General features: G+C 49.2%; 1 protein-coding gene across 6 annotated transcripts in view; it reads right to left on the bottom strand.

Annotated features, from left to right (window-relative positions):
- Positions 1–25986, bottom strand: part of LOC139263142 (neutral alpha-glucosidase C-like) — a 237431-nt gene that overhangs the window by 132342 nt on the left and 79103 nt on the right. For 5 of the 6 annotated variants that reach the window (XM_070878753.1, XM_070878755.1, XM_070878754.1 and 2 more), the window contains 2 exons: positions 14172–14232; positions 2931–2997 (listed from right to left, as the gene is read on the bottom strand). In XM_070878753.1, the coding sequence (XP_070734854.1) occupies positions 2931–2997; positions 14172–14232 (128 nt within the window). The remainder of the gene's footprint in view (positions 1–2930; positions 2998–14171; positions 14233–25986) is intronic. The other variant, XM_070878757.1, reaches the window with a different exon arrangement.

The raw sequence follows: 25986 nt of genomic DNA, 5'->3' as shown, positions 1-25986 counted from the left end.
TCCTGCGTCATGTAGGCCGAAGTCAGGTTGAGCTTGGTGAACGTCTTGCCTCCTGCCAGCGTCGCAAATAGGTTGTCTGCCTTAGGTAGCGGGTATTGGTCCTGTAGCGAGAAACCATTAATAGTTACTTTATAATCGCCGCAAATCCTGACCATGCCATCACTTTTGAGTACTGGAACAATCGGGCTGGCCCACTCGCTGAATTCCACTGGGGAGATGATGCCCTCGCATTGCAGTCTGTCCAGCTCGATTTCCACTCTCTTCTCATCATGTGAGGTACGGCTCATGCCTCTGGGACCAAGTGGATCCGCACCTTCACCCCGGAAAAGTTTCCAATGCCTGGCTCAAAAAGGGAAGGAAATTTGTTAAGAACCTGGATACATGAGGCCGCATCGACATGTGATAGCGCTCGGATGTCATCCTAGTTCCAGCGCATTTTGCCCAGCCAGCTCCTTCCAAGCAGTGTGGAGCCATCGCCCGGGACAATCCAGAGTGGCAGTTCGTGCACCGTGCCCTCGTAGGTGACCTTGACCATGGCGCTGCCCAGGACGGTGATAAGCTCTTTGGTGTATGTTCCCAGTTTCGTGTGGATGGGGCTCAGGGCTGGTCTGAATGCCTTGTTGCACCATAGTCTATCAAACATCTTTTTTACTCATGATGGATTGGCTAGCACCAGTGTCCAGTTCCATGGCTACTGGTAAGCCATTCAATTTTACGTTTAGCATTATAGGTGGACATTTCGTCGAAAATGTGTGCACTCCGTGTACTTCAGCATCTGCCTCCTCTCTGAGGCTCGAAATTGCTTTGATCCACCATGGACCGATCTTCCTCTGCTACGTGGTGGTTAGCAGGTTTTGCAGAGCTTGCAGCTCGTTTGCAAGCTCGTTGGAGGTGCCCCATTGTTCCACAGCTCTTTCAAACATACTCTTTGAAGCGGCATGAATAGGCTGAATGGAAGCCTCCACAACGCCAACAAGGTGTGAATTGCCTTGCATTCATCCTTTGTTGGGGACTCTGAGTCATCTGGGTCACCTGAGGCCTGCTGGCAGTTGCAGACTCGTGGATTCTGCCCTGTATATTTCTGCTTGCAAACACAGTTCCACTTAATTTATGAACATTGCTAGCACTTGTGTGCTGAGAGATTTGTTTGGTGTTATCACTGGTGGACATAAAAGCCTGTGCTATCGCGATGGCCTTACTGAGGGTCGGTGTCTCTACAGTCAAAAGTTTTCGTAGGATGGTCTCGTGGCCAATGCCCAGTACAAAAAAGTCTCTGAGCATTTGCTCCAGGTAGCCATCAACTCACATTGTCCTGCAAGTCATCTTAGCTCGGCGACGTAGCTCGCCACTTCCTGGCCTTCAGATCGCTGGCACGTGTAGAACCGATACCTCGCCATCAGCACGCTCTCCCTCGGGTTAAGATGCCCCCGAACCAGTGTACACAGCTCCTCATATGACTTATCTGTGGGTTTCACCGGAGCCAGAAGATTGTTCATGAAGCTGTAGGTCAGTGCCCCGCAGACGCTGAGGAGGACCGCTCTCCTTTTTCCAGTGCTTCCTTCTCCGCCCAGCGCGTTGGCTACAAAGTACTGGTCTAGCCGTTCGACAAAGGCTTCCCAGTCCTCACCCTCCGTGAACTTCTCCAGGATTCCCAAAGTTTGCTGCATCTTTGCGTTGGATTCATATTCTCGTCGCCAGTTATTGTGTTCCTAACACGGATGAGGGTGCACACAGGGAGGTTAAAGTAACAGTGACCTCAGTCTTTAATTAGACACTCCAGAGTGAGGAACAGGCCTTAGAGGCCATCTTATATACAGTGTTCCCAAGGGATGCTTGGATCCCTTGGGACTTCAGGGATTGAGCTCCCTGGTGGAGGAACATGGGAGTGCATACTTTACATACACACAACAGGTATCATCCTGGTAAATCTCCGCTTTGCCCTCTCCAGGGCCTTGACATCCTTCCTAAAGTGCGGTGCCCAGAATTGTACACAGTACTCCAGCGGTAATCAGTGGTTTAGAGACTGCTCGTCCTGTCTTCCCAACTGGAGGAGACAGCATAGCGCTGATGGGTTGCAACAGGGACCTAATCAGAGGAGCATTTAAAGAGGAAATGCCCAATCTAAGCAGTGCACTGATTTTTTTTGTCAGAAATTCAGCACATATCAGCACTGAATGTTTCTGAAGTACTGTAAGGAAGTGAGGTTGCAAGATGACTTGCTACTTTGTCATCATCTGTGAAGGATCACCTAGTCTTCAAAACAAACCACAATAAGCACACATGTGATTGTGTGGTAAACAAAACCTCACTGCAATGTGGGAAGAGCTGTCAGGTACCCTGCAATTTACAATTAAAGGGACCCGACAGTTACAATTAAAGGGATGATGAAAGAGACCCTACAATTACAATTAAAGGGACGATGTCACTGTGGTGAAAGTGGTCCAGCAATATGTGATCTAAATTTGTCCAGATTAAACCGTGGGTTGGATTCAGAGTTTCAGCCACAACTGCAGAATAACTGTACATGGACAAGACTTGTGCATGCGCCAAACCGTTTCAAACTTATCTTCACTACTTTGGCTACAGATCTTCCTGAACAGCGGGGAAGGTCCATGTAGGCAGCAATACGTAAATTAAACTACAAACAGAAGAAAGTGGCCTTTGCTACCATTAGCACTTTGCCGCTGAAGGTGAAGAGCAAAGCCTCCTTATTGGTCTGCCTCCGAAGGCAGGGCTGGAAAATAAATGGGTTATTAAAGGAAAGCTATCCAGTTTAAAAGTGTGGCTGTGCAGCCTGTCCACTTAGCCCAGTCACCTGTTAAACCATTTCTGTCTGACTGGTGATGCTATTGTGACAGCAAGAGATAAGATGAAATCTGACAAAAGACTGGCCACTTAACGCAGAAATACTATAAAGATGCGCTGCTTACCATTAGCTTTAATGTCTATAAATTCCTGAAATTGCTCCTTCCACAATTCTTCATCTTCTTCGCTTTCCTGCAAATACAAACCACAATCACAAATTACAGAATAACTCGCTGGGTCCAGAATCACATCTAGCTTAAGGCAATTTTAGCTGGGGCTCAGTGGGTACATGCACTACTGAGTTATACAGAACAAAATCCCTGCTGTCTAATCCCTGCTGTGCTGGATCTCAGTGGAGCAACAGCAGGAAGATCCCGATACTTGGCCTCAGTATTGTGAGCTGCGGCGGGGTAGGAGGTCAGCCAGGGCTCCTGCTTTTTCCCATTGATTAATGACCTCTACGGCAAAGTATCCATATTTGGATGTTGCACGAGGGCAGGATTGTGTCTGTTCAAACAACCTGCGGAAGGTCATCATCATCATCATAGGCAGTTCCCCCGGAATCGAGGAAGACATTCTTCCACTCTTAGCATGAGTTCTTAGGTGGCTGTACAGTCAAATACAAGAACCACAGTCTCTGTCACAGGTGGGACAGATAGTCGTTGAGGGAAAGGGTGGGCAGGGAGCCTGGTTTGCCGCACGCTCTTTCCGCTGCCTGAGCTTGATTTCTGCATGCTCTCAGCGACGATACTCGAGGAGCTCAGCGCCCTCCTGAATACACTTCCTCCACTTAGGGCAGTCTATGGCCAAGGACTCCCAGGTGTTAGTAGGGATGTCGCACTTTATCAGGGAAGCGTTTCCTCTGCTCGTCTTTGGCTTGTTTGCCGTGGACGAGTTCCGAGTGGAGTGCTTGCTTTGGGAGTCTCGTGTCTGCCATGCGGACTATGTGGCCTGCCCAGCGGAGCTGATCAAGTGTGGTCAGTGTTTCAATGCTGGGGATGTTGCTTGGGAACACCGCCAGTCCTTATACATGGCCTTCTTCGACCTTACAAAGGCCTTCAACACTGTCAACCGCGAGGGTCTATGGAGCGTCCTCCTCCGTTTCGGATGCCCCCAAAAGTACGTCACCACACTCCGCCTGCTCCACGACGACATGCAAGCCGTGATCCTTCCCAATGGATCCATCACAGACCCAATTCATGTCCGGACCAGAGTCAAGCAGGGCTGCGTCATCGCCCCAACCCTTTTCTTAATCTTCCTCACTGCCATGCTCCACCTCACAGTCGATAAGCTCCCTGCTGGAGTGGAGCTAAACTACAGAACCAGTGGGAAGCTGTTCAACCTTCGCCGTCTCCAGGCTAGGTCCAAGACCACTCCAACCTCTGTCGTCGAGCTACAATACGCGGATGACGCCTGCGTCTGTGCACACAGAGGCTGAACTCCAGGACATAGTCAACATATTTACCGAGGCGTATGAAAGCACGGGCCTTACGCTAAACATTAGTAAGACAAAGGTCCTCCACCAGCCTCTCCTTGCCGCACAACACTGTCCCCCTAACATCAAGATCCACGGCGTGGCTCTGGACAACATGAACGACTTCCCCTATCTCGGGAGCCTTCTATCAACAAGAGCAGGCATTGATGATGAGATCCAACACCGCCTCCAGTGCGCCAGTGTAGCCTTCGGCCGCCTGAGGAAAAGAGTGTTTGAAGATCAGTCCCTCAAAACTGTCACCAAGCTCATGCTCTACAAGGCCGTAGTAATACCTGCCCTCCTGTATGGCTGCGGAAGATAATTGGCTCGGTTCACACGTGGTCACCTGGCTGAACTGCACCCCAGTATCTTCAGATATGCGAGGGAAAGAAAGTTGAAAGGGGGAAAAATTTAACACTCTAAAAGAAAGGTAACACTCAATTTGTAACAACGCAGAACTGCTTTTGAAAGCAGCTTTACCTTCAGAGTTTCACTCCCGTGCTGGTAAAGCCACCTTGAGGTGATTTTTTTTTTAAACAAAGAGGACAATACGATCGTTTGTCTATAGTTAACGCACCAGAAATGAGATTGTATTCTTAGGTGTCACGTTTCAAATTCACACATTCTCCTGCTTCTCAGTAACTATAGAGAAAAACAGGTATCCTTATGATTTTCATGATTAAAAGTGACCTTTGTTTATGGTGTAGTATAAGCTATTAAGGGTCAACAGTGCAGCCAAAAAACATTGCTGTTATCCACCTGGCTGTATGAAGCCCCCTTGCTCTTGCCCTCATTAGTAGTCCAATCATTTTACTGGCAGTGTCTCCCCATAGTTGTGGAAAGCTTGGGGGAGGATGGGCTTGCATTTAATATTTAAAAGCACAGTAGATGTGTACGTGCCTGCTCGTGTGGCACATTGGCTTAAACAATTCGTTTCCACCCCAAGTCTCCACAGCTATAGAGAAGGCACTGCTCCAAGTAGTGGTGACAAAACTGCTGCATTAATGATATGGGGAGGGCTGAGCAGGCTCCCAGCACTTAGCCCTAGTTTCCTTTTGCCCACCGCTGACTGCGTTCCCCTCTTGCCCTGGTTGTAATATGGAAAAGCAAAGTCTGAAGCTGCAGTCTGGCACCTCCGCTTTTTGGAAATTGCACCTTTATACTGGGAACAAGCAATTAATAGCTGCCTTCACCAGCTTCCCTTGAAGACACAATCAGTAAAGGAGAGAAAGTTACTGAGCCATTATGACCAGAAACTAAAACACTCATCTCCAGTCTGTGCTGTGTTGGTTGATTATCGGATTGTTATAAAAACCCATCTGGTTCACTAATGTCCTTCAGGGAAGGAAATCTGCCGTCCTTATCTGGTCTGGTCTATATGTGACTACAGACCCATAGCAAGTGGTTGACTCTTAACTGCCCTCTGAAATGGCCTAGCAAGCCACTCAGTTGTAAAAAACCGCTACAAGAAAAACAGTAAGAATAAAACTGGCATTGAGGATATAACGAGCATGGTGGATAGAGGTGTACCGATGGATGTGGTGTATTTAGATTTCCAAAAGGCATTCAATAAGGTGCCACACAAAAGGTTACTGCAGAAGATAGAGGTACGCGGAGTCAGAGGAAATGTATTAGCGTGGATAGAAAATTGGCTGGTGAACAGAAAGCAGAGAGTCGGGATAAATGGGTCCTTTTCGGGTTGGAAATCGGTGGTTAGTGGTGTGCCACAGGGATCAGTGCTGGGACCACAACTGTTTACAATATACATAGATGACCTGGAACAGGGGACAGAGTGTAGTGTAACAAAATTTGCAGATGACACAAAGATTAGTGGGAAAGTGGGTTGTGTAGAGGACACAGAGAGGTTGCAAAGAGATTTGGATAGGTTAAGCGAATGGGCTAAGGTTTGGCAGATGGAATACAATGTCGGAAAGTGTGAGGTCATCCACCTTGGGGAAAAAAAACAGTAAAAGGGAACATTATTTGAATAGGGAGAAATTACAACATGCTGAGGTGCAGAGGGACCTGGGGGTTCTTGTGCATGAAACTCTTTTGGAGTTTACCTGTAACACATAAACATTAAATGGTGCCACCCGACCTGGATGACACACCAGATATTTACAAGGCCCATTTTTTTTCTTTTTTGTGGGTTTTTTTTGTGTTTTTCTTTCTTTCTTTTTTTTGGTTTTTTTTTGGGCACTAAAATCAAATATTTTTCCCAGTGCCCCCTATAAAAGGGGAGGGGGACACTAAAAGCACTGGCAATTAAAACAAATTAAACTTTAAAACGTAAAATCAAATTAAAATTTGGTTGCCGGGCGTGATGATGCACTCCAGTCCCTCCGGTGCCCACCTCTCGCGGAAGGTCGCGAGCGTACCGGTGGGCACCGCGTGCTCCATCTCCAAGGACACCCTGGACCGGATGTAAGAGCGGAAGAGAGGCAGGGAGTCAGGTTGAACGACCCCCTCGACCGCCCGCTGCCTGGACCGGCTGATGGCACCCTTGGCCGTGCCCAGGAGCAGTCCTACGAGGAGGCCCTCGGACCTACCCGCTCCCCTCCGCATAGGGTGCCCAAAGATCAGGAGAGTGGGACTGAAGTACAGCCAGAATTTCAGGAGCAGCCCCTTTAGATAATGAAACAGGGGCTGCAACCTCGTGCATTCTTGTGTATGAAACTCTTTTGAGTTTACCTGAAAAAAAAACAAACATTAAACCGTGCCACCCGTCTGGGTGACACAGCAGACATTTTCAAGGCCCCTTTTTTTTCCTCCTTTTTTTGTGGGTTTTTTTTCTTTCTTTTTTTTGGTTTTTTTTTTTGGGCGCTAAGATCACATTTTTCCAAGTGCCCCCTATAAAAGGGGAGGGGGACACTAAAAGCACCGGCAATTAAAACAAATTAAGCTTTAAAACGTAAAATCAAATTAAAATTTGGTTGCCGGGCGTGATGATGCACTCCAGTCCCTCCGGTGCCCACCTCTCGCGGAAGGCCGCGAGCATACCGGTGGACACCGCGTGCTCCATCTCCAAGGACACCCTGGACCGGATGTAAGAGCGGAAGAGAGGCAGGCAGTCAGGTTGAACGACCCCCTCGACCGCCCGCTGCCTGGACCGGCTGATGGCACCCTTGGCCGTGCCCAGGAGCAGTCCTACGAGGAGGCCTTCGGACCTACCCGCTCCCCTCCGCACAGGGTGCCCAAAGATCAGGAGAGTGGGACTGAAGTGCAGCCAGAATTTCAGGAGCAGCCCCTTTAGATAATGAAACAGGGGCTGCAACCTCGTGCATGAAACTCTTTTGAGTTAAACTGCAAAAACATAAAACATGTATCCGTGCCACCCGACCTGGATGACACACACAAGACATTTACAAGGCCCCTTTTTTATATATTTTTTTTGTGTTTTTTTTTTTTTTTGGGGCACTAAAATCAAATTTTTCCTTTTTCCAGTGCCCCCTATAAAAGGAGAGGGGGACACTAAAAGCACCGGCAATTAAAACAAATTAAACTTTAAAACGTAAAATCAAATTAAAATTTGGTTGCCGGGCGTGATGATGCACTCCAGTCCCTCCGGTGCCCACCTCTCGCGGAAGGCCGCGAGCGTACCGGTGGACACCGCGTGCTCCATCTCCAAGGACACCCTGGACCGGATGTAAGAGCGGAAGAGAGGCAGGCAGTCAGGTTGAACGACCCCCTCGACCGCCCGCTGCCTGGACCGGCTGATGGCACCCTTGGCCGTGCCCAGGAGCAGTCCTACGAGGAGGCCTTCGGACCTACCCGCTCCCCTCCGCACAGGGTGCCCAAAGATCAGGAGAGTGGGACTGAAGTGCAGCCAGAATTTCAGGAGCAGCCCCTTCAAATAGTGGAACAGGGCCTGCAACCTTGTGCACTCCATAAAAACATGGAACACGGACTCCTCCAGACCGCAGAAATTGCAGGCGGCCTGGGAGTCCGTGAACCGGCTTAAAAATTTATTGCACGGCACTGCTCCGTGCACCACCCTCCAGGCCAAGTCCCCGATGAATAGTGGGAGGACCCCTGCGTAGAGTGCCCTCCATCGGGGACCCCCGCCTCCTCCGGACGGCAAGATGGTACGCCATGGCGTGTCCGGACGGCCGGCGAGGATGGCAAAGTTGAGGGTGTGCAGGAGCAGCCCGTACAGGAAACCCCTCCGCGCGGAACTGAAAGGCACGGAGGGGATTTCCCCGAGGCGGCTCAAGTTGTGAGGCGCCGGCCCCCGAGGGAGGTTCCGGGGTTTGGCGCCGATGAGGAATTCCGTCCGGACGGGGGTCAGTTCGGACGGGATCTCCCCACGTGCTTGAGCCTCCTCGATGCACCTAACGGAGTCAGGGCCCAGAGCTGTTTTTAGCGACTCGATGGCATCGGCCGCGTGGCGGACGTTGGCAGAATTTAGGCGCCGCGCCAGCGTGTCTGGCGCCATCCAGCCCGCTCCTCCGCCATCGAGCAGGTCCCTGACCCTGGTCACCTCACCAGCCACAGCCCTCTCTTCCGACCGCCACATAAAGCCTCGGCCGTGGAGGTACGGATTCCCGAGCAGCGGTTCCTGCAGGACGGCCGCCACTCCAGCCGGCGGAGAGCTGCGCTTGGTGGAGACTTTGTTCCAGACCCTGATGAGTTCCCTGTAAAAGACAGGCAGCTCCCGGAGGGCGGTCCTGGCACCCCCCAAGTTCACAAACAGGAGCTGCGTGTCATAATTGAGGTCGAGCTGCTGGCGGAAGAAATACCTCGCCAGAGCACACCACCTAGGAGGGGGCTCGACGTAAAGGTATCTCTGCAGGGTCTGAAGACGGAAAGTCGCGAGCTGGGCGCTGACGCACACCAACGACTGACCGCCCTCCTCAAGCGGGAGACTCAGGACCGCGGCAGAGACCCAGTGCTTCCTGTTGTTCCAGAAGAAGTCCACCAGCTTCTTCTGTATCTTGGCGACAAACGCAGGGGGAGGGGTCAAAGTGACCAGCCGGTACCACAGCATTGCGGCCACCAGCTGGTTTATAACTAGCGCTCGACCCCTGTAGGACAGCACTCGGAGCAGTCCTGTCCAGCGCCCTAGGCGAGCGGCGACCTTGGCCTCCAGCTCCTGCCAGTTCGCCGGCCAGGCTCCCTCGTCGGGGCTAAGGTAGACTCCCAGATAGAGGAGATGGGTCGTGCTCCAGGCAAAAGGCCTGAGCTCCTCCGGCAGGGAGTCCACCCGCCACTGACCCACCAGGAGTCCGGAACATTTCTCCCAGTTGATCCTGGCGGAGGACGCGGCCGAGTAAATCTCCTGGCACTCACGCATCCTCCGCAGGTCAGCGGGATCCTCTACCGCGAGGAGCACGTCATCGGCGTAAGCCGAGAGGACGACCTCCACGCCCGGCCCTTGCAGAGCCAGTCCCGTCAACCTCGTCCGCAAGAGGCGCAGGAAAGGCTCCACGCAAACGGCGTATAACTGGCCGGACATGGGGCATCCCTGGCGCACCCCTCTCCTAAAGCGAAGGGGCGCCGTCAAGGACCCGTTAACCTTAATCAGACACTCCGCGGCGGCGTACAAAAGTCGGATCCGGGCGACGAAATGCGTCCCGAACCCGAAAGCGCGCAGAGTTCCGAGCAGATAGTCGTGATCCACCCTGTCGAACGCCTTCTCTTGGTCGAGGGATAGGAAGGCGACCGACAGACCAGCCTCCTGGGAACAATGGATGAGGTCCCGGACCAGATGGATGTTATCGTGGATTGTCCGGCCCGGGACCGTGTAGGACTGGTCGGGGTGGATCATGTGGTCCAGCACGGCACCAAGGCGAGCAGACATCGCCCTGGCGAAGATTTTGTAGTCCGTGCTGAGGAGGGAGACCGGGCGCCAGTTCTTAAGAAGGCGGAGATCGCCCTTCTTAGGCAGCAGGACGATGACTGCCCTGCGCCAAGAGAGGGGCATCTCCCCGGTCGCCAGACTTTCCCCCAGGACCCGCGCGTAGTCGCTCCCCAGGACGTCCCAGAACGCCCTGTGGAACTCCACGGTCAGCCCGTCCAGCCCCGGGGATTTTCCCCTCGAGAGCCGGGCGAGGGCACCGGTCAGCTCCGCCAGGCTTAGCGGAGCTTCCAGATTTTCGGCGCCCTCCGGGCCGACCTTCGGCAGGTCCTCCCACAAAACTCTACGCGCTTCCTCGCTGGACGGATCCGGAGAGAACAGAGCCCCGTAATATTCACGGACCCTGTTGTTGACGCCCTCCGGATCCGAGACGAGAGAGCCGTCGTCGGCCAGCAGCGTCAAGAGCTGCTTACGGACACTCTGCCTTTTTTCCAGCGAGTAGAAGAAGGGGGAGCCGCGGTCCAGATCCCGCAGGAACCGGATCCGCGACCTCACGAACGCGCCTCGGGACCCGTCCTCGTGCATGAATCCCAAAAAGTTAGTTTGCAGGTGCAATAGGTAATCAGGAAGGCGAATGGAATGTTGGCCTTCATTGCGAGAGGGATGGAGTACAAAAGCAGGAAGGTCCTGCTGCAACTGTATAGGGTATTGGTAAGGCCACACCTGGAGTACTGCGTGCAGTTTTGGTCACCTTACTTAAGGAAGGATATACTGGCTTTGGAGGGGGTACAGAGACGATTCATTAGGCTGATTCGGGAGTTGAGGGGGTTATCTTATGATGATAGATTGAGTAGACTGGGTCTTTACTCGTTGGAGTTCAGAAGGATGAGGGGTGATCTGATAGAAACATTTAAAATAATGAAAGGGATAGACAAGATAGAGGCAGAGAGGTTGTTTCCACTAGTCGGGGAGACTAGAACTAGGGGGCACAGCCTCAAAATACGGGGGAGCCAATTTAAAACTGAGTTGAGAAGGAATTTCTTCTCCCAGAGGGTTGTGAATCTGTGGAATTCTCTGCCCAAGGAAGCAGTTGAGGCTAGCTCATTGAATGTATTCAAGTCACAGATAGATAGATTTTTAACCAATAAGGGAATTAAGGGTTATGGGGAGCAGGCGGGTAAGTGGAGCTGAGTCCACGGCCAGATCAGCCATGATCTTGTTGAATGTCGGAGCAGGCTCGAGGGGCTAGATGGCCTACTCCTGTTCCTAATTCTTATGTTCTTATGTTCTTGGCACTGGCTACGGACGCGACGGCACTGTAAAGTTCTCCTCACCAATATTTGGGGACTTGTGCCAAAATTGGGAGAGTTTTCCCAGACTAGTCAAGCAACAGCTTGACTTAATCATACTCACAGAATCGTATACTTCAGCCAATGTCCCAAACTCCTCCATCACTATCCCTGGGTACGTCCTGTTCCACAGGGAGGACAGACCCACCAGGGGTGGCGGCACAGTGGTATACAGTTGGGACGGAGTGGTCCTGGGAGCCCTCAACATTGACTCTGGACCCCATGAAGTCTCTTGGCTTCAGGTCAAGCATGGGCAAGGAAACCTCCTGCTGATTACCAGCTACTGCCCTCCCTCAGCTGATGGATCAGTACTCCTCCATGTTGAGCACCACTTGGAAGAAGCATTGAGGGTAGAAAGGGCACAGAATATACTCTGGGTGGGAGACCTCAATGTCCATCACCAGGAGTAGCTTGGTAGCGCCATTACTGACAGAACTGGTCGAGTCCTGAAGGACATAGCTGCCAGACTGGGCGTGCGACGGGTGAGAGAACGAACATGAGGGAAAATGTACTTGACCTCGTCCTCACCTCTACCTGTTGCAGATGCATCTGTCCATGACAGCAATGGTAGCAGTGACCACCGCACAGACCTTGTGGAGACTATGTCCCGACTTCACACTGAGGACACCCTCCATCGTGTTGTGTGGCACTACCACCGTGCTAAATGGGATAGATTCAGAACAGATCTAGCAGCTCAAAGCTGGGCATCCATGAGGCACTGTGGGTCATCAGCAGCAGCAGAAGTATACCAGGCCAGACCAGGTAAGGGCAGCAGATTTCCTTCCCTAAAGGACATTAGTGAAGCAGATGGGTTTTCAGGACAATCTGATAGTTTCATGGTCACCATTACGGATATTGGCTTCTTATTCCAGATTTTTTATTTGAATAACTGAATTAAAATTCCACAGCTGCCATGGTGGGATTTGAAATCGCGTCTCTGGATCATTAGTCCAGGCCTCTAGATTACTAGTCCAGTAACTTAACCGCTATGCTACCATTCCCGTAAAAGGTCTTCTAATCTTTAGACTGACTTGAGGCTTGTTAATTCTTGACTTGAGGCTTGAGGTTTGTCTCCTGTAGTTCTGGGATCATGCCTCAATTAGTTTGTACCATTTGCTGGACCCGACACGTTTTTGGAAAAGGAAAGCACCTAAAGTCAGTCAGTGCAGCGAAACTCTCGGGTGCCAGAGTCTTGTTGCAACGTTGAAAGTTTCTGTCAATGTCAACAATAGTTTGCACCTCGAGAAACAATTTTCTCCTAACTTTTCTTCATCACTGCATTGGGACAGACTGAAACAGCAGTCTCCTTAAGAGCAGCAACCCCAGCTGTCTTATCCTACTCTCCCGTCGACTTTCCCGCCTAGCGTGCCCATTGCGGGCTAAGCTTGCCAATCTCCTGCCCTCCCCCCAGCGCTGACCCTGTGGACACTGGCAGTGCGGCAACCTTCACCAGCCCTCTCCCTATCTCCCTCCAGAATGTCTGTTCGCTTATGAACAAGGTCCTTGCCATCCTTGAGCTTATCATGGATGATTGCATCAACATCATGGCCCTGACGGAAACTCGGTTCAGGGTAATGACACCTTACCCTTAAATGAAGCCTCCCAGCCTTGCTATACCTTCCACCACTTGCCCTGCTCAAACCGTCGTGGTGACGGTGTGGCTCTCATCATCAAATCACAGCTTGACCTGTCCCCTACTCCTCTGACATTTTCTTCTCCTTTGAGCATCTCACCTAATCCAGCCCTCTCGCCTCTCATTTAAAATTCTCGTTCTCTTCCGCCCACCCAAGTATCATAAAAATTTTGTTACCGAGATAGCTTTACTGCTTTCCTCCCTCAGTCTTGCACCAAACACTTCCCATCTTCAGTGATTTCAACCTCCATCTCAATTCATCAAGTTCTCTCTCCTCTGAGTTCACAAGACTCCTATCCTCCCTTAATCTTTCCCTGCATGTAAACTCCCCAACCCATGTTCCCTGCCATACCCTTGACCCTGCCATCTCTCGTGGCCTCGCTACTCCCATCGTGTCAATCGCAGATAAGGCCATCTCTGGCCACTTCCTCATATTGCTTTCCACCCACATCCCCCTTCCACCCCCCCCGAACCTCAACCCTACTTCCTTCTGTGTCCGCCCCTGAAAAAAACTCTCTCCCAAGTCTCTTACAACTGCACTTACGAACTCCCAACTGTCCAGCCTTTGGTCCTCCATTCACAATAACATTTCTGCAACGGCCGATCAGCTCAACCACACCCTCACCACCACCTTTGATGCCCTAGTCTCTATTAAAACCATTACCCTCTCCCACCCTGGCCATTCCCCCGGTACGGCCCTCATCATCATTCCCTTAAATCCAAGGGTTGCAGACAACTGGTTTAGCCACTCAACCATTGGTAGCCATGCCTTCTGTTGCCTAGGCCCTAAGCTCCAGAATTCCCTGCCTAAACCTCTCCGCCTTTCTATCTCTCTTTCCTCCTTTAAGACTCTCCTTAAAACCTATCACTTTGACCAAGCTTTTGGTCAGCTGCCCTAATTACTCCTTATGTGGATTGGTGTCAAAATTTTTGTCTCATAATACTCCTGTGAAGCGCCTTGGTACGTTTTACCTAAAGGCGCTATATAAATACAAGTTGTTGTTGTGATCCAAGACAGCGTCCTGGGGAACTCTTGCTTATGCGATAAGAGACTTTTACCACGATTCTCTGCTTTCTAATACTGAGGCAGTTTTCCAGGCAGCCAGCTGTTACCTTCTGGGTCTCCGTATCACGCTTCCTTTTGCCTTCCGGTCTGCTTTCTCTTGTGTTTCTACTGTGAGGACAAAACAAAAAAATTACTTTCTTTGTCGAATTTACTCAGGCACTTAATTACATCTGGTAGCGATCTGGTTAATGTATCTGCGTAAAATTCCTTTGCATACCATTTTAGTATGCTCGCCATCCTTTTAAATGAACACAAACAAATTATTTGCTGCATTACCACAGTAAATTACATTAATTTCAACCTGTTTGCTTTTCACTGAAGCGAGTGATGCCAGGGCTGGAGAAAAAGAACACATTCCCACTTTGCACTCAGCTACAGCATCAAAAATACCTCGGGTTAGAACCTGCACTTTTATTGCATGCTTAACGCCCATTTTATCGCTGAAATGACGTATAACACCCAGATATCGCCCATTTAGGCACAAAATGCAAACTGACGCCCATTCTTAGGAAACTTATCGCCGAGCGTTACTTTCCCCATGTGCTTAATGCCGGGGAAAAATATTACCTCCCGCCCACTTTTTTGGGGCGGAATCATCAGAATGGGCAAAATTAACGCCCATATCACCCAGCGTTAATTTCAGCACTGATTTAACGCCAAGATTCAATATTAATGTCCACCCACTTATTTTTGTCGTGAAGAGCATATTTAAACTAACGCCCAGCAGATCGCCCAGCGTCAATTTCACCACCTCGCATACATCGCCCACAATATCGCTCGCCCAAAAAAACGGCCACAAAAAGTGGAACTGTTCTGAACGAACGCCAACGGTGTGGCTTGCATTTTTTAAATCCCATTCTAACATGAGGAGCTGATATCTGAACGATTTGCCTGAAGGAGCATTGATGTGAGTGACAACACTGACACACTGCTGTGTGTGTGCAGCTCAGATATCAATGATGCCCATCACCTAGGTGCCAGTTAAAGTTTATGTTAATTGATGTTAAGTTGTATTGTTCAAGAATCACCAGTGTGTAATGGTCCAGCTATCTAAGACAATGCGCAACAAGGTTACATAAGAACATAAGAATGTAAGAAATAGGAACAGGAGTAGGGCATATGGCCCCTTGAGCCTGCTCTGCCATTCAATAACATCATGGCTGATCTGGTCATGTTCAATAACAAAAATTTTATGCCAACATTGGTCTGAAATCATAAGCATCACAGGCAATAACACCCAACCCCCGCCCACACCCCACTTTTTCCACCAGTGACATAAATCACATGTTCAACATGTCCAGCAACACAGAATACAAAGGCAAAGCAGGAGCGTGATCCCCAGCCCCCATACATTACAACAAATTGCATACACCCAGATGGAGATATAAACACAGCCATTACCTGCGCACATGCACCTCATTTTCCTTCCCCCCTCCCCTTCTTCTCCCCAACTCTACCCCTTCCCCTCCTCGCTTCACAGCGCCTGGCTGAGGAGCTCCTCAGGCGGTGTCTCATTGGGGAGGGGATGAAGGCAGCTGCAGTCGTTGGACGGGTACGGGAGCGGGGTGTGCCGATGGAGCAACATTCTCTGATGCAGAAGCAGGATCTTGGTCCTTGCTCTCATCTGTCGCTTGCAGTGGTGGTGCGGAACCGAGGGGTGAAATGTCGCGCTCTGGGACCACTGGGAGGCCTGTGCCAGCAGTGTTCCTGGCTACAGCATCCAGGGCCTCCGCCATCCGCAGAATGTACTCAGTCATGGTGCCGGAGATGGTGGCCAGATATCGGAATATGCCCCCCCAATGCTTCAAAGAGCTGGTCACCAATGTCTACAGTCCTGGACAACTGTACCATCTCTCTGCTGCCATGTGGCGCTCGTGGAACAGACTTGTCGTGTCCACGGGAACTCCAGGGAGTCGGCGCCGTCCTGGGGACAAATGGGGTGCCCTGTGGAGAGGTGCTTGGGCCAGAGTGGAGGCAGGATTGACCGGAGGACCACTAGATGGCCTTGGGGTGGAATGGCTTCTGGAGCGTGGCGATGCAGGTTCCTCGAAGTCCGCGCTCTCATCCATGGAGAACAGACCCAGCGGATTGACGTGCGAGAATCAGAACTCCTCAGCACCAGATGTAGGAGGATCGTCCGCCAACTCCTGCCCCGCGCCCCCACCTTCTGACCTTTGTGGTCTTGCCTTGGGACACACTGCTGGCTGAGCTGCAAAACACAAGTGAGGTTATTAGAGGAGAAGGTGCTAGGGTGACAAGGTGAGTCCAGCGCTACACACAGCATATGCACGACAAAAGCACAACCGCTATCAAAATTATCACAGACATCACATTTCATGATCTTCAACACATTGTGCATTGCAATGATTTTCATTAGACCATCATTATTTATATGACAATTTTAGAAATCGTCTGTTCAGATATGAATGGGTGTGGCATCTATTGACTTTACATCACACAATGGTATAAGCTTTACTCACGTGGCATCACTTCAGGATCTGCAGATGCGTCCGTGGCTGTCGGGAGTGCTTCCCCACGAGTGTGAGCACTCGCTCTTCCATGTCAGTGATATTGCTGGGGACTGGTGGCCCCCCCACCCATTCGCCTCCGCACGGACCTCATTGTCGATAGCTTCTACTGCAAAAGCTGACAGGACAACATGGCATGAGATCATTGCATGATATCATTACTAGGTACTGTCACAGACACTGATACAACACATAACCGATAGATGAAATCGTGATTATTATGATAATTATCATTCTTTACCTAAAGATGTACACCGTGACTGCAGGCTTTGAGTAAAACATTCCCGGTAAAAGTGAAAGACCTCACATCTGATGATAGGCACTCATGACTGTTATAAATCAAATTATATAAATACATAAGTACATGTAAATCAATGTAATACTTACTCTTGCGGATCCCACAAGGTCGTTCCATCATTTGCGGCATTGGTTGTCCTCACGCACCTCGTTGGTCACCGACGAGACCATCTCTGCTATCTCGGTCCATGTCTTCTGGTATGCCTTTGGGATGGGCCCCACGCCCTCGCTGTGTCAAATCACCCCAGCGTAACTCGACCTCCTGCAGGAAGGAGGCATTTGCCTCGTCCGTGAACCTCCTGGCTTTATTGCACCCTCCAATGTGCTCCTCTCCCACCTCACTGCACTCTCCAGCGTCAGTCTCCACAGTGTGCTGTGATGCCTCCTCCTCTCTCTCCATTATAGGCTAAATTCGGTCAAATATGTGGCTGGTAACAGCTACTTGTTGTTTGCCTACTTGCTGTGAAGCTCTAAAGTCTTCCTCCTTCCTCCCAAAGCAGCCACACCACAACCAGACATGCCTTCAGTCCCTCTGAGCTCCCTCTCTCTCTGTCTGTCTCCTCTTCTGCACATGTCATGATGACCCTTGACCTCCACTGGAATTGAGCACTGCCATGCCGTTGCCAAGGACAGCAGCACTTTACAGCAGAAGGTCAAAAAAATTTAATGCTACCGCCCATTTTATGTCGCTCGAGGTAACACCCTTTTTCAAAAGTGGAATCTAGGTGCTGATAGAGAATTCAAACAGGCTGCATTTAGACAGACTGTGAGAATTCACAGACACCAAGTCAGAGATGCATTAAGTCATCAATCAACTTGACATTTTAGGACTTTGGGTAGCGAGCCAATTAAAAGGTTAAAAGACTATTAATTGAGCCAATAAGGTCAAAGAAGGCGAGTTCTTTTCTGTAAATTGATCCAGGTATAAGTACAGCCATTTTGACCATGTGGTCTCAGAAGGACAAAGACCTGGCTTAAAGCCAAGAGCTTGTTACTGTCTGCCAGAAATAAAGTTACATTAAAACTACAATCGGAGTTCGTATTTCATTCGAAATTAAGAGATCAAACAGTGCTTTGAGAATGGGTGAGAAGCCGGCGATCTGAAAACCTTTTTTTAACGCCCACACCGGAAATACCGCCCATTTTTGGGCAATAACCACAAAAGTGCAGGTCCTAGCCCTAAGTCAGGTAACTAAGATGCAGACTCAGCATATTTCACTGATTTGGAGTGAGGCTTACGTATGTATTATATTTTTAACACATCTCACTCTTAAAAATAAGCACAGCCTATGTTTAATTGAGTTTGCGATTGGTTTCTCTTTTAAAGAAAACCTAGCATTTATATAGTCCTTTTCACAACCTCAGGGCATCCCAAAACACTTTACAGCCACTGAATTATTTAAAAAATGTAGTCACTGTTGTTTTATAGGTAAATGAGGCAGCTAGTTGCACACAGCAAGGTCCAACAATGAGATAAATGATCAGATAATCTGTTTGAGTGGTGAGATTTGAACTCATATCTCCGGATCGTTAGTATTATGTATGTAAACATTATAACTGTGTAAGACTTGCCACCAGAGGGCACACCTATTGGAAGCCCAATGGTCACCTGCACACCTCAAGTAAGTGAGTATAAAAGGTTGTCTGCCATGCTGCTTTGGCATTCTGGAGTTTTATTAAAGAGACTAAGGTCACATCAGTTTAAAATTACAGTACTCAGTCTTGTGGAGTTATTCTAAATAACAGTTAGTCCAGTCTCTGGATTACTAGTCAAGTAACATAACCACTATGCTACAGTTCCTGTCAGTCTAGATTACTTTGCTCAAGTCCTGCAGTGGACATTTGAACACATGACCATCTGACTCGGAGGAGAGAGCACTACCACTTTGCTTCAATATAAATCTCACTCCTAACATTCCCACGACGTTGACGTGTACACTACTGACTTTGCGGGGGGAGTGTTATTATATATGTAAACCTGTAAATACCCTGTTTAACCACCAGAGGCTCATTCCCTGGAGTCCCAAGGGATCCCATAATCCCTTGGGAGCACCTGTACTTAAGGAGGCCTCACAGGCTGGAGAGGCACTCTGGAGACCTGCAATAAAAGACTAAGGTCACACTTTACTTTGAGCTCACAGTATCTGGTCAGACTCTTTATTCCTACACTACAACTGGTGATGAGATACAGATGATGAACCCCACCTTAACAATGCAGAGAACAGTGGGCATCCTTGAGAAATTTTCGGAGGGAGATGATTGGGAAACCATTGTGGAGCGACTCAATCAATACTTCATGGCCAATGAGCTGGAAGGAGAAGTGAATGCTGCCAAACGAAGGGCGATTCTCCTCACCGTTTGCGGGGCACCAATGTATGGCCTCTTGAAAAATCTGCTTGCTCCAGCGAAACCCACAGAAAAATCGTATGATGATTTGTGCACACTGGTCCAGGAGCATCTTAACCCGAAGGAAAGCGTTCTGATGGCAAAGTACCGGTTCTACACGTGCAAGAGATCTGAAGGCTAGGAAGTGGCGAGCTACGTCGCCGAGCGAAGACACCTTGCAGGACATTGCGAATTTGAAAGACAATAGGAGCACATGCTCAGGGACTTCTCTGTACTTGGCATTGGCCATGAAGTAATACTTCGCAAACTTTTGACTGTAGAGACCCCAACCTTGAGTAAAGCCATAGCGATAGCCCAGGCGTTCATCGCCACCAGTGACAATACCAAGCAAATCTCTCAGCACACGACTGCTGCTACAAGTACTGTGAACAAAGTAATGTTGTTTTCGAAGCGTAATGCTCTGGGTAGGCCTCACATGCCTGCAGCTCCACGTCCGCAGATGTCTCAGAGTCCACCATCAAGGGTGATGAATGCAAAGCCATTAACACCTTGTTGGCACTGCGGGGGTGATCATTGTTTCCATTCATGCCGCTTCAAAGGATAAGTTTGCAAGGGCTGTTGAACAATGGGACATCTCCAACGTATGCGCAGGCGAGCTGCAAACCCTGCTGATCCTGCAAACCACCATGTTGCAGAGGAGGACAGATCCACGGCGGATCACGACGAACAAGAGCCTCAGATCGAGGAGGCAGAGGTATATGGGGTGCACATATTTACCACAAAGTGTCCCCCGATAATGCTGAAGGTTGAATTAAATGGATTCTCGGTGTCAATGGAGCTGGACACGGGCGCGAGCCAGTCTATTATGAGCAAAAAAGACTTTCGATAAATTAAGGTGCAGCAAGGCCTCAAGGCCTCCTGTCACCCATTCGCACTAAACTGAGAACTTACACAATGGCGGCAGATTAGGAAAAGGGGAGGTGCAATGAGACCTGGGTGTCATGGTACATCAGTAATTGAAAGTTGGCATGCAGGTACAGCAGGCGGTGAAGAAGGCAAATGGTATGTTGGCCTTCATAGCTAGAGGATTTGAGTATAGGAGTAGGGAAGTCTTCCTGCAGTTGTACAGGGCCTTAGTGAGGCCTCACCTGGAGTATTGTGTTCAGTTTTGGTCTCCTAATCTGAGAAAAGACGTTCTTGCTATTGAGGGAGTGCAGCCCAGGTTCACAAGACTGATTCCCGGGATGGCTGGACTGGATCGACTGGGCCAGTATTCACTGGAGTTTCGAAGGATGAGAGGGGATCTCAGAGGAACATATAAAATTCTGACGGGACTGGACAGATTAGATGCAGGAAGAATGTTCCCGATGTTGGGGAAGTCCAGAACCAGGGGACATAGTCTAAGGATAAGGGGTAAGCCATTTAGGACTGAGATGAGGAGAAACTTCTTCACTCAGAGTTGTTAAACTGTGGAATTCCCTACTGCAGTGAGTTGTTGATGCCAGTTCATTGGATATATTCAAGAGGGAGTTAGATATGGCCCTTATGGCTAAAGGGATCAAGGGGTATGGAGAGAAAGCAGGAAAAGGGTACTGAGGTGAATGATCAGCCATAATCTTATTGAATGGTGGTGCAGGCTCGAAGGGCTGAATGGCCTACTCCTGCACCTATTTTCTATGTTTCTATGTAAAGGAACTGATTCCCATAATCGGCAGTGCTACTGTAAAGGTCTCCTATGATGCAGCGGTGCACACGTTACCACTCTGGGTGGTACCGGGCAATGGCCCCACGCTGCTCGGCAGAAGCTGGCTGGGGAAGATATACTGGAACTGGGACGGCGTCCGAGCGCTCTCGCCCGTCGACGACACTTCGTGTGCCCAGGTCCGAAACAAGTTCCCCTCGCTGTTTGAACCAGGCATCGGGAAGTTCCAAGGAGCAAAAGTGCAGATCCACCTAATTTAGGGGGCGCGACCCATCCATCACAAGGCGAGAGCTGTACCGTGGAGATCGACTTGAACCGACTGCAACGAGAGGGCATCATTTCGCCGATCGAAATCAACGAGTGAGCCAGTCCGATTGTTCCAGTCCTCAAGGGAGACGGCACCTTTCGAATCTGTGGTGATTACAATGTAACTATCAATCATTTCTTCTTGCAGAATCAATACCCACTACCAAAGGCAGACGACATTTTTGTGATGCTGGTGGAAGAAAAGACGTTCACGAAGCTGGACTTGACCTCGGCCTACATGACGCAGGAGATGGAGGAATCATTGAAGGGCCTCACCAGCATCAACACGCACAAAGGTCTCGTCATTTACAACAGATGCCCGTTTGGGATCCAATCAGCCGCGATGATATTCCAGAGAAACATGGAAAGCTTACTGAAGTTGGTCCCGCACACCGTGGTCTTCCAGGACGACATCTTGGTTACAGGTCAGGACACAGTCGAGCATCTGCAGAACCTGGAGGAGGTTCTTAGTCGGCTTAATCACGTGGGGCTCAGGTTAAAACGTTCGAAGTGCATTTTCCTGGCGCCTGAAGTGGAGTTCCTGGGGAGAAGAATCACGACGGACGGCATCAGACCCACCGATTCAAAGATGGAGGCAATCGAGAACGCACCGAGGCCACAGAACGTGATGGAGCTGCAGTCGTTTCTAGGACCCCTGAACTACTTTGGTAACTTCTTACCGGATCTCAGCACATTGTCAGAACCACTGCACGCTTTACTGCATAAAGGAGACGAATGGGTATGGGGTAATAGCCAAGAAAATGCCTTTGTAAAAGCTAGAAAACTGTTATGATCAAACAAATTGCTTGTGTTGTATGATCCATGTAAGCATTTGGTACTAGCAGGTGATGCATCGTCATATGGTGTCGGGTGTGTATTGCAACAAGCTAATGAATCTAGGAAATTGCAACCGGTTGCTTATGCATCCAGAAGTCTGTCTACAGCATGATTGAAAAAGAAGCGTTAGTGTGTATTTATCTGTTTGGGCTCAAATTTGAATTGGAAACTGACCATAAGCCACTTATATCCTTCTTTTCTGAAAGTAAGGGGATAAATACGAATGCATCCAGAGATGGGTGCTCACGTTGTCCGCATACAACTACGCCATTCACCACAGGCCAGGCACAGAAAACTGTGCCGATGCTCTCAGCAGGCTGCCACTGCCCACCACGGGGGTGGAAATGGCACAGCCCGCAGATTTAGTTATGGTAATGGAAGCATTCGAGAGTGAGCAATCACCTGTTACCACCCGATAGTTTAGAACCTGGACGAGCCAGGACCCCTTACTGCCTTTGTAAAAAATTGTGTACTTCACGGGAGCTGATCCAGTGTCCCATTAGAAATGCAGGAAGAAATAAAGCTGTACCAGTGGCGCAAAGATGAAATGTCTATACAGGCAGACTGCCTCCTGTGGGGTAATCGGGTAGTGGTACCAAAAAAGGGCAGGGACACTTTATTAGTGATATCCACAGTACCCACCCGGGTATTGTAATGATGAAAGCTATAGCCAGATCACACGTGTGATGGCCCAGTATCGATGCGGACTTAGAGTCCTGCGTGCACAAATGTAACACATGCTCACAGTTAAGCAATGCACCCAGGGAGGCGCCACTAAGTTTATTGTCTTGACCCTCCAAACCGTGGACTAGGGTCCATGTCGACTATGCAGGCCCGTTATTGGGAAAAATGTTCCTAGTGGTTGGAGATGCATACACCAAATGGATTGAATATGAGATAATGTCGGCCAGCACGTCCGCTGACACCACTGAAAGCCTGCGGGCCATGTTTGCCATGCACGGCCTGCCTGATGTCATTGTGAGTGACAACGGGCCGTGTTTCACCGGTTCAAAGAGTTCATGACCCGCAATGGGATCAAACATGTCACATCTGCCCCATTTAAACCAGCGTCCAATGGTCAGGCAGAGAGAGCAGTGCAAACAATCAAGCAAGGTTTGAAGAGGGTAACGGAAGGCTCACTGCAGACTCGCCTATCCCGAGTCTTGCTTAGTTACCGCACGAGACCCCACTTGCTCACTGGGATTCCACCCGCTGAACTGCTCATGAAAAGAGGACTTAAGACAAGGCTCTCGTTAGTCCACCCTGATCTGCACGAACCGGTATAGAGCAGGCGGCTTCAACAAAGTACATACCATAATAGCGCAAATGTGTCACGTGAAATTGAGATTAATGACCCTGCATTTGTGTTGAACTATGGACAAGGTCCCAAGTGGCATCCCGGCACTGTCGTGGCCAAAGAGGGGAGTAGGGTATTTTGGGTCAAACTTTCAAATGGACTCATCGACAGGAAACACTTGGACCAAACCAAACTCAGATTCACGGACTATTTAGAGCAACCCACATTAGACCCTACCTTTTTTGACCCCCCAACACACACACCAGTGGCAACCAGCACAGCGGTTAACCACGAAGCAGAACCCATCACCCGCAGCAGCCCAACAGGACTCACCACACCAGGCAGCCCAGCAAGGCCAGCTGCACAGCAGCCCAACAAACGACTCACCAAAACCAGCATTTTCACCGAGATAATCAACCAGGGAAAGAAAGGCCCCAGATCGACTCACCTTGTAAATAGTTACACTATTGACTTTGCGGGGTGAGTGTTATTATATATGTAAACCTGTAGATATCTTGTTTAACCACCAGAGGGCTCATTCCCTGGAGTCCCAAGGGATCCTATAATCCCATGGGAGCAGCAGTACTTAAGGAAGCCTCACAGGCTGGAGAGGCACTCTGGAGACCTGCAATAAAAGACTACGGTCACATTTTACTTTGAGCTCACAGTATCTGATCAGACTCTTTATTCATACACTACAGTAACCATTCTGATCAGCTGAGATTTACAGGGCTGTCGTTTTGGTGGGAACGGCACAAGATCTGTTAAGTGGGATTTATTTCCATTTGTCTTACAACAGATTTGTATTTTATCATCTTTGTTTTTGCAAAGCGGGCACCTGAACATGGGTAAAGGGGAATTTTAAAAAGTACTACGACCTTTTCTGTTACCTAGAGTCGAAGCATATAAATCAAGTTGTACTGTGGCTGATCCAACACCTCATCGAAACATAGAAAATAGGTGCAGGAGTAGGCCATTTGGCCCTTCGAGCCTGCACCATCATTCAATAAAATCATGCAGTAAGACCTCCCTGCTCCTATATTCAAAACCCCTAGCTATGAAGACCAACATAGCATTTGCCTTCTTCACCGCCTGCTGTACCTGCATGCCAACTTTCAATGACTGATGTACCATGGCACCCAGCTCTCATTGCACCTCCCCTTTTCCTAATCTGCTGCCATTCAGATAATATTCTGCTTTCGTGTTTTTGCCCCCAAAGTGGATAACCTCACATTTCTCCACATTGTACTGCATCTGACATGCATTTGCCCACTCACCTAACCTGTCTAAGTCACCCTGCAGCCTCTTAGCGTCCTCCTCACAGCTCACACAGCCACCCAGTTTAGTGTCATCTGCAAACTTGGAGATATTACACTCAATTCCTTCATCCAAATCATTAATGTATATTGTAAATAGCTGGGGTCCCAGCACAGAGTCCTGCGACACCTCACTAGTCACTGCCTGCCATTCTGAAAAGGACCCGTTTATCCCGACTCTCTGCTTTCGGTCTGCCAACTAGTCCTCTATCCATGTCAGTACATTACCCCCAATACCATGTGCTTTAATTTTGCACACCAATCTCTTGTGTGAGACCTTGTCAAACGCCTTTTGAAAGTCCAAATACTCCAGATCCACTGGTTCTCCCTTATCCACTCTACTAGTTACATCCTCAAAAAATTCCAGAAGATTTGTCAAGCAGGATTTCCCTTTCATAAACCCATGCTGACTTGGACTGATCCTGTCACTGCTTTCCAAATGCGCTGTTATTTCATCTTTAATAACTGATTCCAACATTTTCCCCACTACTGATGTCAGACTAACCGGTCGATAATTCCCCGTTTTCTCTCTCCCTCCTTTTTTAAAAAGTGATGTTACATTAGCTACCCTCCAGTCCATAGGAACTGATCCAGAGTCGATAGACTGTTGGAAAATGATCACCAATGCATCCACTATTTCTAGGGCCACTTCCTTAAGTACTCTGGGATGCAGACTATCAGGCCCCGGGGATTTATCGGCCTTCAATCCCATCAATTTCCCTAACACAATTTCCCGCCTAATAAGGATATCCTTCAGTTCCTCCTTCTCACTAGACCCTCGGTCCCCTCGTATTTCCGGAACGTTTTATGTATTTTCCTTCGTGAAGACAGAACCAAAGTATTTGTTCAATTGGTCTACCATTTCTTTGTTCCACATTCTAAATTCACCTGAATCTGACTGCAAGGGACCTACATTCGTCTTCACTAATATTTTTCTTTTCACATATCTATAGAAGCTTTTGCAGTCAGTTTTTATGTTCTTGGCAAGTTTGCTCTCATACTCCATTTTCCCCCTCCTAATTAAACCCTTTGTCCTCCTCTGCTGTATTCTAAATTTCTCCCAGTCCTCAGGTTTGCTGCTTTTTCTGGCCAATTTATATGCCTCCTCCTTGGATTTAACACTATCCTTAATTTCCCTTGTTAGCCACGGTTGAGCCACCTTCCCCGTTTTATTTTTACTCCAGACAGGGATGTACAGTTGTTGAAGATCATCCATGTGATCTTTAAATGTTT

Source organism: Pristiophorus japonicus, chromosome 4, assembly GCF_044704955.1.
Source record: "Pristiophorus japonicus isolate sPriJap1 chromosome 4, sPriJap1.hap1, whole genome shotgun sequence".
Taxonomy (NCBI): Eukaryota; Metazoa; Chordata; class Chondrichthyes; family Pristiophoridae; genus Pristiophorus; species Pristiophorus japonicus.
This window is presented reverse-complemented; position numbering and strand designations above follow the sequence as displayed.